The sequence below is a fragment of the Tachyglossus aculeatus genome, chromosome 2 (assembly GCF_015852505.1).
Source record: "Tachyglossus aculeatus isolate mTacAcu1 chromosome 2, mTacAcu1.pri, whole genome shotgun sequence".
Taxonomy (NCBI): Eukaryota; Metazoa; Chordata; class Mammalia; order Monotremata; family Tachyglossidae; genus Tachyglossus; species Tachyglossus aculeatus.
Genome location: NC_052067.1, coordinates 161,967,279 through 161,982,381, shown reverse-complemented (window position 1 = coordinate 161,982,381; position 15,103 = coordinate 161,967,279). Strand labels below are relative to the sequence as shown.

At 42.8% G+C, this 15,103-nt stretch overlaps 1 protein-coding gene across 5 annotated transcripts in view; it reads right to left on the bottom strand.

Annotated features, from left to right (window-relative positions):
* Positions 1-15,103, bottom strand: part of USP15 (ubiquitin specific peptidase 15) — a 148,803-nt gene that overhangs the window by 69,070 nt on the left and 64,630 nt on the right. For all 5 annotated transcript variants that reach the window (XR_005454902.1, XM_038760446.1, XM_038760463.1 and 2 more), the window contains exons 4-5: positions 13,733-13,859; positions 6,537-6,682 (exon numbers count right to left, since the gene is read on the bottom strand). Coding sequence is in view for 4 of the 5 variants with exons in the window: in XM_038760446.1 (XP_038616374.1) it covers positions 6,537-6,682; positions 13,733-13,859 (273 nt within the window). In the remaining variant the exon portion in view is untranslated. The remainder of the gene's footprint in view (positions 1-6,536; positions 6,683-13,732; positions 13,860-15,103) is intronic.

Below are 15,103 nucleotides of genomic sequence, written 5' to 3'. Positions count from 1 at the left end.
GCTAGAGCATGGGCCTGGGTGTCAGAAGGTCATGGGTTCTAATCCCAGTTCCGCCACTTGTCTGCTGTGTGACCTCGGGCAAGTCACTTCACCTCTCTGCGCCTCAGTTACCTCATCTGTAAAATGGGGATTGAGACTGTGAGCCCCATGTGGAACAGGGACTGTGTTCCACCCAATTTGCTCGTACCCACTCCAGTGCTTAGTACAGTGCCTGGCACATAGCAAGTGCTTAACAAATGCCATAATTATTATTATTACATGCAGAGCACTGTTCTAAGCACTTGGGAGAGTTCAATACAAGGGAATTAGCACAAGCGTTCCCAAACAGTAGACATACAGAGCTGCCCACCATCCTGGCAGCCCCAATTTCCCAGCGCAGGGACCCGCTGGGGCAGATGGAGGCAGGACAACAGGGAGTCAGGAGCAAAAGTGGCAGCTTCCATGTGGAGGATTCCTTGTTGGGACTGTTTGCCTGACTCTTACAGGCTCCACTCAAGAATCCCAGAGGGCTGGTGGCTACCATCAGGGCGGCAGGGAGGCTGTCTTCACCTGCGTTGAGTTTCCCTGATCTTCTACTGTAGTCCCTCCCTCACTTCCTTCCTATTTATGGAGCGCTTTCTGTGTGCAAAGCACTGTACTAAGCTCTTGGGGGAGAACAACAGAACAATAAACAGACACATTCCCTGCCCACAAAGAGATTACAGTCTAGAGAGCTTACACCTCAACAAAGATGGCCTAGGGGTAAGAACAGGGGTTTGGGAGTCAGAGGACATGGGACCTAATTCCGGCTCCGCCACCTGTCTGCTGTGTGACTTTGGGCAAGGCACTTAACTTCACTGTCCTCAGTTACCTCAACTGTAAAATGGGGATTAAGACTGTGAGCCCCATGAGGGGCAACCTGATTACCTCGTATCTACCCCAGTGCTTAGAACTGTGTTTTGCACAGAGTACGCGCTAAACAAATACTATAATTATTAAAGATGTCTGGGTTGGAATGTCTCCCCCTTCTATAATAATGGCATTTATTAAGTGCTTACTATGTGCAAAGCACTGTTCTAAGCGCTGGACTTCTAGACTGTGTGCCCATTGTTGGGTAGGGACTGTCTCTGTTGCCGAATTGTACTTTCCAAGCACTTAGTACAGTGCTCTGCACACAGTAAGTACTCAATAAATATGACTGAATGCCCCTTCTCCTCAACACGCTATCCAAGCTTGGCTTCACAGACTCCGTCCTCTCCTGGCTCTCCTCATCTCTCTGGCCGTTTATTCTCAGTCTCCTTTGCAGGCTCTTCCTCCCCCGGGGTTCCTCAAGGGTCAGTTCTTAGTCCCCTTCTGTTCTCTATCTACACTCACTCCCTTGGTGAACTCATTTGCTTCCACGGCTTCAACTATCATCTCTACGCTGATGACACCCAAATCTACATCTCTGCCCCTGCTCTCTCTCCCTCCCTTCAGGCTCGTGTCTCCTCCTGCCTTCAAGACATCTCCATCTGGACGTCTGAACGACATCTAAAACTCAAAATGTCCAAGACTGAACTTCTTATCTTCCCTCCCTAACGCTGCCCTCTCCCTGACTTTCCCATCACTGTAGACGGCACTACCATCCTTCCCGTCTCACAAGCCCACAACCTTGGTGTCACCCTTGACTCTGCTCTCTCGATCACCCCTCACATCCAATCCGTCACCAAAACCTACCGGTCTCACCTCCGCAACATCGCCAAGATCCGCCCTTTCCTCTCCATCCAAACCGCTACCCTGCTGGTTCAATCCCTCATCCTATCCAGACTGGATTACTGCATCAGCCTCCTCTCTGATCTTTCATCCTCCTGTCTCTCCCCACTTCAGTCTATACTTCACTCTGCTGCCTGGATTATCTTTGTGCAGAAACACTTTGGCATGTCATTTCCCTCCTCAAAAATCTCCAGTGGTTGCCTGTCAACTTACGAATCAAGCAAAAACTCCTCACTCTCGGCCTCAAGGCTGTCCATCCCCTCGCCCCCTCCTACTTCATTTCCCTTCTCTCCTTTTCCAGCCCAGCCTGCACCCTCCGCTCCTCTGCAGCTAACCTCCTCACCGTGCCTTGTTCTCGCCTGTCCCACCATCAACCCCCAGCCCACGTCATCCCCTTGGCCTGGAATGCCCTCCCTCCCCACATCCGCCAAGCTAGCTCTCTTCCTCCCTTCATAGCCCTACTGAGAGCTCACCTCCTCCAGGAGGCCTCCCCAGACTGAGCCCCCTCCTTCCTCTCCCCGTCCCCATCCCTCCGGCCCTACTTCCTTCTCCTCCCCACAGCACCTGTATATATGTTTGTACAGTTTTATTACTCTATTTTACTTGTACCTATTTACTATTCTATTTATTTTGTTAATGACGTGCATCTGGCTTTACTTCTATTTATTCTGATGACTTGACACCTGTCCATATGTTTTGTTTTGTTGTCTGTCTCCCCCTTCTAGACTGTGAGCCCGTTGTTGGGTAGGGACCGTCTCTATATGTTGCCAACTTGTACTTCCCAAGCACTTAGTACAGTGCTCTGCACACAGTAAGCGCTCAATAAATACGACTGAATGAATGAATGAATGAATGAATGTAGGTCTCTGGGGTGGGTGGATGGGTATGTGTGTATCTGGGTCTTTGGGGGAGGCGGGGTTGGTGGAGGTGGAGAGAGAGATAGAGCGTGTGCATGCAAGCATTATATGTTGTTGCAGCTGTTACACAAAGGTAACAGGAGGAAGAAGGCCACAAGCTGCCCACTCTTCTGTATCATTCATTCATTCAATCATATTTATTGAGCGCTTACTGTGTGCAGAGCACTGTAATAAGCGCTTGGGAAGTACAAATTGGTAACATATAGAGATGGTCCCTACCCAACAACGGGCTCAGCACGGCATAATGGATAGAGCCCGGGGCTAGGAGTCAGAAGGTCATGGGTTCTAGTCCAGGGTCCACCCCTTGTCTCTGTGTGACCTTGGGCAAGTCACTTCACTTCTCTGGGCCTCAGTTACCTCATCTGGAAAATGGGGATTAAGACTGCGAGCCTCTCTTGGGACAACCTGACTACCTTGTATCTTTCCCAGTGCTTAGAACAGTGCTTGGCACATAGCAAGCACTTAACACATACCATAATTATTAAGCGCTTAGTACAGTGCTCTGCACACAGTAAGTGCTCAAAAAATATGACTGAATGAACGAACAGGCTCACGGTCTAGAAGGGGGAGACAGACAACAAAACAAAACATGCAGACAGGTGTCAAAATCGTCAGAACAAAAGCTTTACAGCCCATCTCATGGATATATTTTCTTGCCTTCTCTTGCACTGCACCTGTATCTTCCCCTTGCCTCTTTCCCATCTTCTACTTCCCCATCTCTATCAAACTACTGGGGGTCCTTGAGGAGTGGGGAGACAGACACAGAACTTTTTTTTTAGAAAAATGATCTGAGAAGCAGAATGAAGTATGGCCTGGAGTGATGATGATGATGGCATTTATTAAGTGCTTACTATATGCAAAGCACTGGAGTGGGGAGACACTGGAGGCAGGGAGGTCAGTGAAGAGGCTGATGAAGTAGTCAAGGGTGTTTGAGTGAATGTATCATGATTTACGGCTAGCGGCTGCGATGGTGGCCTAGGAGGAGAACACAGGGCCATTCTGGTCATAATCCCATAGTACGGTAGCAGGCAGGAGGGACTACACTGGGGAAATAAATATTCACAGGTCTCCCAAAGTCTACATTCCTAATGAACCCTTATCAGGAATTAGCTCTGAGTCAGCCCTGTTGCGGAGTGACGAAATACTAATAATAATGATGGCATCTGTTAAGTGCTTACCATGTGGCAAGCATTATCTTAAGCAATGGGACAGACAAGTTAATCAGGTGGGACGGAGTCCCTGTCCCACATTGAGCCCACAGTCTAAGTAGGAGGGGGAACAGGTATTATATGCCCATTTTACGGATTAGGAAAGTGATGCAGAGAAAAGTTAAGTGACTGGTCCAAGGTCACACAGCAGGGAAACGGCAGAGTTGTAACTGGAACTGAGGTCCTTTGACTTCCAGGCCGGTGCTCTTTCCCCGAGGCCACACTGCTTTTGTATCGACCCTGTTCTGCTTGCCTCACTTCCAGTAAGATGGAAGTTGACCAGATCTCAGACCTCTTTGGTTGGTAGGGAAAGGGGCCTTGGGGGATCACTGGGATTCTGAATGAGGAAAAGAGAAGCATGAACTCCTCTTTACAATGGGAGCAAGTGGCTGGTTGGCATTTATGCTTGTGCCAACTCCAACCCATACGTTCATTATTAACAGGAATACTGCTTTGGCTGCGTTCTGATTTCCCCCATTCCTGTCTTCCCAGACAGACGTGGCGTCTTTGGCTTCTACTGAATCAATCAATCAATCAATCGTATTTATTGAGCACTTACTGTGTGCAGAGCACTATACTAAGTGCTTGGGAAGTACAAGTTGGCAACATATAGAGACAGTCCCTACCCAACAGTGGGCTCACAGTCGAAAAGGGGGAGAGAGAACAAAACCAAACATACTAACAAAATAAAATAAATAGAATAGAATACTGAATGCTCCCAAAGTATCTCGTACACAGCTCGGCACCTAGTAGGTGCTTGAAAACCTCTGCTGTTTCCGCTGACAATGCAGGTTATGGATTCTGACAAAGGGAAAACAATCGGGCAGTCTTCCAACACACCCTCGAAAATCTTTGCCCGGATCTTCGAGGTCCTGTTACTAGTATCTCCCGTTGAACAGGAGAGAAACATCTGTCTCCCAGTAATCACATTCCACATACATGTGATCATGGCCGCTGTGTTCATATTTTTTTAAAATGGTACTTGTTAAGCGCTTTACAATGTACTAAGCGCTGGGGTTATTATTATATTATCAAGTGCTGTCGTGTCGTTTCTGATTCATAACTACTCTATGGATATATTTTCTCCAGAACATCCTGTCTTTTGACACAGTCCGTAACCTTGCTAACAGTTCTTCCGTTATCCTTGTTAGGGTTTCTATCCATCTAGCTGCCAGTCGGACTCTTCCGTGTTTTCCCTGGACTTTTCCTAGCATTAGTGTCTTCTCCAGAGAATCAGTCCTCTTGATTTTGTGCCCGAAATATGTAGATACAATTAAGTCAGGTTGGGCACAGTCCATGTCCCACATGGGGCTCCCGGTCTTAATCCTCATTTTTCACAGATGAGGTAGCTGTAGCCCAGAGAAGTGAAGCGACTCGGCCAGGTCACACAGCAAACAAGTAGCAGAGCCGGGATTAGGATCCAAGTCCTTCTGACTCCCAGGCTTGTGCTCTATCCACTAGGCCACAGTGCTTCTCACTGTTCCTAGAACCGAGGGCCAAAAACCAACTCCAGCTTCTCGGGCCCCATCCGGTAGCTCCCCTTTCCAAGTTCTGACATGGTCCAATCAATCAACTGTATTTAATGAGTGCTTACTATGTGCAGAGCACTGTACAAAGCACTCAGGAGAGTACAGTACAACACAGTTGGCAGACACATTCCCTGCCCACAGTGGGCTCACAGCCTAGGAGGGGAGAGTTGTGGGGAGACTAAAAGGCAGATACAAATATTCGTATATCTGATGCACTGTTTTAACATCTGCTTCCAATATAAAGATGTTGGTAGTATAACTGTAAAATGGCAATAGTTAATAGAATTTAATTTATTTATGGGCCAGGGACTTGAAGCAGGTAAAAAAAAAAATCTCAACCTAACGAGATTTGGATAAAGACATGAAAGCCCGGGCTTGGGAGTCAGAGGTCGTGGGTTCTAATAATAATAATAATGATGGCATTTGTTAAGCGCTTACTATGTGCAAAGCACTGTTCTAAGCACTGGGGGGGATACAACGTGATCAGGTTGTCCCACGTGGGGCTCACAGTCAATCCCCATTTTACAGATGAGGTAACTGAGGCTCAGAGAAGTTAAGTGACTTGCCCAAGGTCACACAGCAGACATGTGGTGGAGCCGGGATTCGAACCCAAGACCTCTGACTCCAAAGCCCGGGCTCTTTCCACTGAGCCACGCTGCTTCTCTACTACTGGCTCCACAACTTTGTCAGCTGTGTGACTTTGGGCAAGCCACTTCTCTGTGCCTCAGTTACCTCTTCTGTAAAATGGGGATTAAGACTGTGAGCCCCTAGTGGGACAACCTGATAAGCTTGTATCTACCCCAGTGCTTAGAAGCACATAGTAAGCACATAACAAATGACATCATTATTATTATAATAATAAGCTCATGGACAGAGAGTGCGTATATTGTTGTGGTTACTCTCCCAAATGTTTAGTACAATGTCCTGCCCACAGCAATCACTCAATAAATATGTTTCATTTACAATGTTTTAATACTGAATTATTTAAGCTTTTAAGCGGTATTTCTTTTAAAGGAGTAAAAATAGGAACGAAAAATCAGTGAGGATGAAAAGATAAAGTAAGAAAACTGCTGTGAGGAATTCTTGTTAGCAACTCATGAAAAGGCAATGAACGTGTTTAAAAACAAAGAGAAAAAGTTATCAAACAATACCTGTCCTTGATATAACCCGGCATCCTGAATGGTGCTGTCTGGCTTATTCAATGGTTCAAATGTATTGCTCATGTATTTGTTCCACAATCTGGTCTCTTTTTCATCTGGAATATTGAAGATTTTTCTAATTTCTTTTTCAATTGTATCTGCATTCAGGAAGAAAAGACATGGAAATGTGAGGAAACTTAGGTCTTCCACGTAAAGCTGAAACAGACGCCAGGGGTATTTGGTACGTTCTTAGCACAGGATAGTAATAATCATGGTATTTGCGAAGCACTTACTATTTGCCAGGCACTACACTAAGCTCTGTGGTAGATACAAGCAAATTGGATTGGACATGCCACTATCAATCAATCGCATTTATTGAGCGCTTACTGTGTGCAGAGCACTGTACTAAGCGCCTGGGAAGTACAAGTTGGCAACATATAGCTCTGCTAAGCACTGGGGTAGGTTTACTATAAGTAGCTCAGACACAGTCCCTGTCCAAATGGGGCTATTCATAGTTTAAGGAGAAGGGAGAAGGGAAAAAGGAGAAGCCACGCAGAAGCAGCATGGCTCAGTGGAAAGAGCCCGGGCTTTGGAGTCAGAGGTCATGGGTTCAAATCCCGGCTCCACCAGCTGTCAGCTGTGTGACTTTGGGCAAGTCACTTCACTTCCCTGGGCCTCAGTTTCCTCATCTGTAAAATGGGGATTAAAACTGTGAGCCCCCCCGTGGGACAACCTGATCACCTTGTAAGCTCCCCAGTGTTTAGAACAGTGCTTTGCACATAGTAAGCGCTTAACAAATACCATTATTATTATAATTATTATTATTAAGGGAGAAAAGGTATCTAATCCCCATTTATTCAGATGGGGAAACTGATGCACAGGGAGGCTAAGTGACTTGCCCAGGGTCACCCAGCAGGCAAGTGAGGAAGATGGGATTAGAGCCCAGGCCCTCTGACTGCCATGCCCGTGCCCCTTCCACTAGGCCAAGTTGCTTCTGTCATTCAAGACTTTCAAACAAGCCCGAGAACTGATAAGGAAGATCAGTTTGACAAATAGCAAGAAAATGCTTTCAGGAAAAATTAAGGATCATATTTCCAGAGTAAAGGTAATTTAAGATTCTTAAGTTGTTTTCAAAATTTAAGGATTTACTGAGTGCTAACACAACAGCTAGGCTGTAAACTGGACAGATTGCTAGACTGTAAACTCATTATGGGCAGGGAATGCGTCTGCTAATTATTTTATACTGTACTCTCCCAAGCACGTAGTACAGTGCTCTGCACATAGCAACCATTCAATGAATACCACTGACTGACAACTTCAAATATGAACTATTTGATTATAACAAATGGGATTATATACTGTACTTAAAGGCCTTATAGTTTGTCAACTTAACAGTTTAAAAAATAATTTCCATTTCTTTCAAATTGACATTTAAAGACTTTTAAAGTCAAATACTGCCACTGAAAATTAATATGGAAAAAACACCTCTGATTTATATGGTCAGTTGAGCCTCCCCTTTTAATAAATCCAAGCTTGAGTACACTCAGTCAAGAGAGAGATTTGGTACTTCTGAACTTCCTTAAGGTCTCTGGCCCAAATCTCATTAAAAAATTGGATTTCATTCAAACATTAACTATTACGTACTACTTTCCTCCACATGTAATAACAACTGCGGTATTTGTTAAGCAGAGAAGCAGCGTGGCTCCGTGGAAAGAGCACGGGCTTTGGAGTCAGAGCTCCTCCACTTGTCAGCTGTGTGTGACTTTGGGCAAGTCACAACTTCTATGGGCCTCAGTTACCTCATCTGTAAAATGGGGATGAAGACTGTGAGCCCCACGTGGGACAACCTGATCACCTTGTAACCTCCCCAGCACTTAGAACAGTGCTTTGCACATAATAAGCGCTTAATAAATTCATTCATTCATTCGATCGTATTTATTGAGCGCTTACTGTGTGCACAGCGCTTGGGAAGTACAAGTCAGCAACATAAATACGATTGAATGAATGAATAAATGCCCTCATTATTATAATTATTAAGCGCTGACTATGGGCCAGGTACTGAACTAAGCACTGGGGTGGCTACAAGCAAATCGGGAAGGACGCAGTCCCTGTCCCACGAGGGGTTTACAGCCTCAACCCCCATTTTACAGATGAAGGAACTGAAGCCTAGAGAAGTGAAGTGACTTGCCCGAGGTTACCCAGCAGATAAGTGGCAGAGCGGGGATTAGACTCCGTGACCTCCTGATTCCTAGGCCCTCGCTCTAGCCATGCCATGCTGTTGGCATTACCCAAAATGGTCCTCGTGTACCTTTCAAAGGATGGGGAGGGGCAGAGTTTGAGTCCCAGCCATGCTTCACTCAACCTCCCACAGATGAAAGTAAGGAGGGCTTTCTGAGGCAGGGAGCCAGGTGCCTATTACTAATCCCTCTCCTCGAGTCCTGTCGCTAGCCAAATAGCTAGCCTATGTACAGATCTGTAATTTATTTATCTATATTAATGTCTGTTCTCCCCCTCTAGACGTAAGCTCGTTGCGGTCAGGGGATGTGTCCGTTATACTGCACTCTCCCAAACGCTCAGTGCAGTGTTCTGCACACAGTAAGCGCTCAAATAAGTACAACTGACTGACTGACAAATGGAGGGGCCGGACTTGCACCAAAGGCACAGAAAAGGCCAGGCACTGTACTCGTTCCAGCCGCCCAAAGGAATATGTACCGTTGGGGTGGAGTTGGTGAAACTCATAGCTACTTTCAAGGCAAGATTTGTTCAGGTGTTTAAAAGATAAACATTCCTAGCAACGCTAATACAAAACATATGATTAGATCTCTCTAGTACTAATTTAACCTGTAAACCACTGGAAAACCTTTGTCGGAATAAAGATTCAAGTCTTCCCAGAGAAGTGAGGCACTGCAAAGTGCAATACTGGAGCCTAAAAAAGACTTCAGTGAGTTCTCCTTTTAAATGATACCTTATAAAGATAGTTAGCTATTAATGCGCTCTTCTATTATAAAATTAGTACACCAATGTAAAAAAAAAAGGCAAAACAGTATCATTAAATTTCTTCTTGCTAACCAATTTGGAAGGACTTTATAGGCATTAACAGAAACTGGTAAGACTATCGTTTATAAACCGAGCATAAAAAATAACCACCATAGCATTTTTTAAACTCTTCCTATGAACCAAGCAGTTTGTTAAGCACAGGGATGGATAAAGGGATCATCAGATCCGTTCCACTCACTGTCCCTTAATGGGTGCACAGTCTAAGAGGGAGGGAGAACAGTTAGTTCATCCCTATTTTATTGATGACAAAACTGAGGGTGCACAGTCTAAGAGGGAGGGAGAACAGTTAGTTCATCCCTTTTTTATTTATGACGAAACTGAGGCAACAGAGAAGACAGTTGACTTGCCCAATGTCACACAAAGTAGGCAAGTGAAGGAGCCAGAACCAGAGCCCAGATTTTCCCAGTTCTGTGCTCTATCCAAAAGGCCCTGCTTCTCTTAAATTTCAGCTTATCTTATAAAGAATCTGCAGGCGATCAAACAAGTTACTCCACAATTTTGCACTGCTGATGAACTGAACCAGTGTTTTTATATTAAATTTTTAAACTTCTGTTTTACATTTTATACTCAAAGATAAATGTCATTTTCCACAGTGACTTTCCTTAATACACTGCTTTGCTGGAGAAAGACAGAATGTGAAAATCTTCACGTGTCCAAAAACAAAGAAAAAAGTTAATTTCTGAGACATTATGAAAAAGGCAAATCATGATTGGCATATTATTTCACTGAAAGGTATAAAAATTAATCTGTTTCAATGACTACTTTTATTCATCTTTGTATATAGACTCAATGGAAAATGAAAGTACCAAAATATATTAGTCAATTTACAAACAACACTTTTGCCCAGATAGAATTCACAAAAAAAGACATCAACAATGATACTGATTATGTTGCATTATTTTGGATCCACTCTGACTTAATTAATATCGCACTAAAAATGCAGCATCTGAACGATAAATGCAGGAAAATACTAATTCTAACTTTGATCTTGACACCCCATTCCTTTTTTAGAAAGATCTGACTATGGGGAGTAGGAATCTTACAGGTTTCCCCAATACGAGAAGCAGCGTGTCTCAGTGGAAAGAAGACAGAGTCAGAGATCACGGGTTCTAATGCCAGCTCCATCACTTAACTTTTCTGTGCCTCAGTTACCTCATCTGTGAAATGGGGATTAAGACTGCGAGCCCCATGTGGCACAACCTGATTACCTTGCATCCCCCCCAGTGCTTAGAACAGTGCTTGGCACATAGTAAACGCTTAACAAATACCATCATCATTATTATTATTACCGATGAGGACTGGAGAGTGCATTTTCATCCTAGTTCTCCTTTCTTCAAGTGGCCAACTTAATTGTGAACCCTCTGGGGAGCAAAGACTGAATCTGATCTGATTACTTCTAACTACCCCAGAACGCTCAGTACAGCGGTTCATACCATAATTATTTAGATCCCTTACTCGCCACACTTGTATTATTCAATGAGTTGAGAGTCTCTAAAGTGAGATGTATTTAGAGTCATTGAAAATATGCTCGTTATGGGCAGGGAGCATGCAGGCTAATTCTGTTGTACTGTACTCTCTCCTAAGTGCTTAGTACAGTGCTCTGCACATAGTAAGCACTCAATAAATACCACTGACTGACTGATTGATGTATATGACAAATACCATCTTTTAAAAGGCTACCTGTAAGTCCTTCATATGAATTTGCTCATTAAAAAGTACACTACAGCAAAGGCTTTGTTGCTTGGGGAGTTGGAGGAACCTGTTAATCACGAATTAACAGAATGAGAAGCAGCATGGCTTAGTGGAAAGAGCCCGGGGTTGGGAGTCAGAGGTTGTGGGTTCTGATCCCATCTCTGCCACTTGTCAGCTGTGTGACCTTGGGCAAATCACTTAAGTTCTCTGGGCCTCAGTTACCTCATCTGTAAAACGGGGATGAAGACTGTGAGCCCCAGGTGGGACAACCTGATTACCCTGTATTTACCCCAGTGTTTAGAACAGTGCTTGGCACATAGAAAGCGCTTAACAAATGCCAACATTATTATTATTATTATTATTACTATTATTAACAACAGCTACCGTGTTCAGGGCCTGTCCAGAAATGAGACCACTGAGGGAGACTAGGCAAGGGTTCCTGCATGCATTCAATCATATGCTGAGTGCTTACTGTGTGCAAAACACTGTACTAAGCACTTGGGAGAGCACAATATAACAATATACAGAAACATTCCCTGCCCACAACATTGGCTTGCAGTCTAGAGGGGGAGAGAGACATTAATATAAATAAATGAATTACAGGTACAAATAAATATATTTCATTGTGGGCAAGGAAGGTGTCCATTTCTTCTTATATTGAACTCTCCCAAGTGTTTAGTAGAGTGATCTGCATACAGTTAGCACTTAGTAAATGAATGAATATTTAGAGGTCCTACAAATTCTTTTGAAATGTGGTGTTGGAGAAGGCTTTTGCGAATACCATGGATATCCCGAACGACAAACAAATGGATTTTAGAGCAAATTAAACCAAAATGACTCAACTCAGATTAGCATATTTTGGACACACAATCAGGAGGGCTAATTCTCTGAAGAAGACAATAATGCTAGGAAAAGTCCAGAGAAAATGTGGAAGAGGCAGACCGGCAGCTAGATGGATAGAGACCATAACAACGATAACAGAAGAAACATTAGAAACACTATTTGTGGATTATGGCAGAGGACAAGATGTTCTGGAGAAAGTATATCCATGGAGTCACTATGAATTAGAAATGACTCGATGGCACTTAATAATAATAATAATAATAATAATACAGAGGGCTATCAGACAACCATAATGTGCTATCTCTATCCCACCTTGTACAAGACAGGATTGCTTAGGACTCCAGTCGTTTCTCCAAGAGCAACCACCAGGCCAGACCATGGAGGTTAGTTCCAGCTCAGTTTACTTGGGATGATAATTCTTTACTCTGGAATTTTCAAATTGTCTTCCTCCGACGAAACAATTAATTAAAAGACAGAGAACGTTCAATGTGTTATACCTAAGAGAATGTTTTGAGTTATTTACACACAGCAAGTGCTCAAGAAATACCATCGCGGATTAAATGACTCAAACATTCACTCAGATATAACGCATTGAACGTTCTCTGTCTTTTACTTGTTTTGTTGGAGGAAGACAATTCAAAAATTCCAAAGTAAAGAATTATCATCCCAAATAAACTGAGCTGGAACTAACCTCCATGGTCTGACCTGGTGGTTGCTCTTGTTTCTCCAATGGAATGGAATTATTTGTCAGAATTCTACGGAATCAATGCCAACCTGGAAAACTCTCACCTCACTTTTTACAGCATTCACATTTCTGGCAAATGGACCTTAACAATAATTTGAAAAGTTGATTTTAACCGCAGGTAAAAAACCCATTTTGAAATGGGTAAAAGCGATAAATTGGCTGACCTGGGCGGGGTGCGCATGTGCGCGCGTGCATGTGTGTGTGTATGCTGGAGGTACACTGCATAAAGCTGCACACTTGCCTAATATTTTGAAAGTCTAAGGTGGACACCACTGCCACTTATTCAAATGCCCAGTCTGTGGTTCCATATGGAAAATACGATGCCACATTTTTATACATTCTAGATACTTCAGGTCAGATGCACATCTCATAAACAGACAGAACGGTAGTTTAAGTTGAAAATCAAATAGTAATAAAGTTACCAAACTTTTAGAAGCCAGTTCTTCTCTGGGTAATTTCATTATTCAATTTGTATGATTAAGCACATTGTTAGTCCTATTAAAGGGCTGAAGTAGGACGAGGATAAATGGAGCACAAGATAGATACGCATCCGTTGCAATGTGCCGTAACCACAGGCAGCCTCTCATTTTCAGACTAATGTTCATCAAATGCTTTACAATCGGTCTAGCCATGTATGGCTAAACTCCTTAACTTGTCTAAATTATTTTCAATTGACCACTGCACAGAGGCATAAATCACTTGTTATTAATTCAAATTAACCCTTGAGAGCTACTTCCCAGTTAATTTCTCTTTTAAAAAGCCAAATGACCAAACTTTTCATGTTCAAAATGCTGCTAAAAGACAAATGAATTATTCTGTTACACAACTTGGAAAATGGTTATGCATTAACTTGGAAAATGGTTAGGCATACCTATTGTATCAGCTTTGCTAAATCTTCGTGTTACCACATTGTTCATATTTCCATTTTCACACAGCTTTAATTCTGTTAGATATACTTCTACCTTGCAGTGCTTTACAAACATACCCTGTTCGACCACCTGAAAAATAACAAATCAACATCAGTGATAATATCTGATCGAATCTTCCCAAGTACCCTTTACATATCCCAAGTTTTTTTAAAATATGCAATTATTAGAAAATAATATTTTTACAATAAAAAATATACGCTATTCTAAAATAAATTATAACCAATCAACATATATAAAAGTAACAAGGTTGGAATTTTAGTACGATATCAAATTAACTGAATGCTCATGGCTTTACGTAGTAGATAACTGAAAGCTAAAGAAAAGTATAGTGTTCAAACAGCAGCTCTACTTATATATGTATAAATATGTTTGTGAGCATGTGCATATCTATACACACACATAGAAACATATATACATTTACTTAGGACAAGTAATGCAACGAAAGTATTTACTGTAGGACATGGGTTCACTAGTGATTAATTTCCTTGAAATATTACAAAGTTTGGAAATTTTCAGTTCCTGAATCAAATCACACAGTAAATTAACAATATAGTTCTTTAGCCAAGTTTATTACAAACAACTGCTGCATATTATAGCCATTATGAATATTAAATATTGACATTTCACATAATAAAAATCCTAAGTCAGCCAGAATTACAAGCCAAAGCATTCTACTAGGCTCCTGTAATTGATATGTTAGATTTAGCATAACTGTCCTGTGACGAGTTTTAGTTTGACCTTTACCTTCCCCTTCAAGATCCCGGTCTAATAGTAAAGCAGCTAAAAAGACAAGAAATCAAACTTCACACCACAAGACAAAAAGAGAGAGAGAGACAGAGACGGACTCAGGGTCACCTTTTAAATAAATAGATTTCCTTTTGCTCTTCCAAAGGGTAACTGCGGGACTTGAGCTACGCAGTCGTTTCTGAAAATAGTCGTGGGCCTGATATGTGAGATACATGACACAAATATGGCAAAGGGGGAGGCTCCAAATGATTGCCCTGGGGTGGTGCTAACTAGTCTCGTCACTTTCCTTATTGGTCATATGCACATCACCCCCAAATCCTCTGGAGTGCTGACTACCCTTGCCTTAATCTTAGAGTCTTCTCTAGGTCTAAAAATGATTCAAATTCCCATTTCTTGGCTAAATCCAAGACAGATTTTCAAACTTCTCACAGGGCTAAGCAAAAGTAATTTGACTTACTTTGGTTCACACACACGCTCTTCCTTCAGCAATGATCAAAATTCATAGCTAACCCAATTCACTTCTGAAACATGGCATATGCTGTGGCCATTCCCTTGGGCTAGTTTTA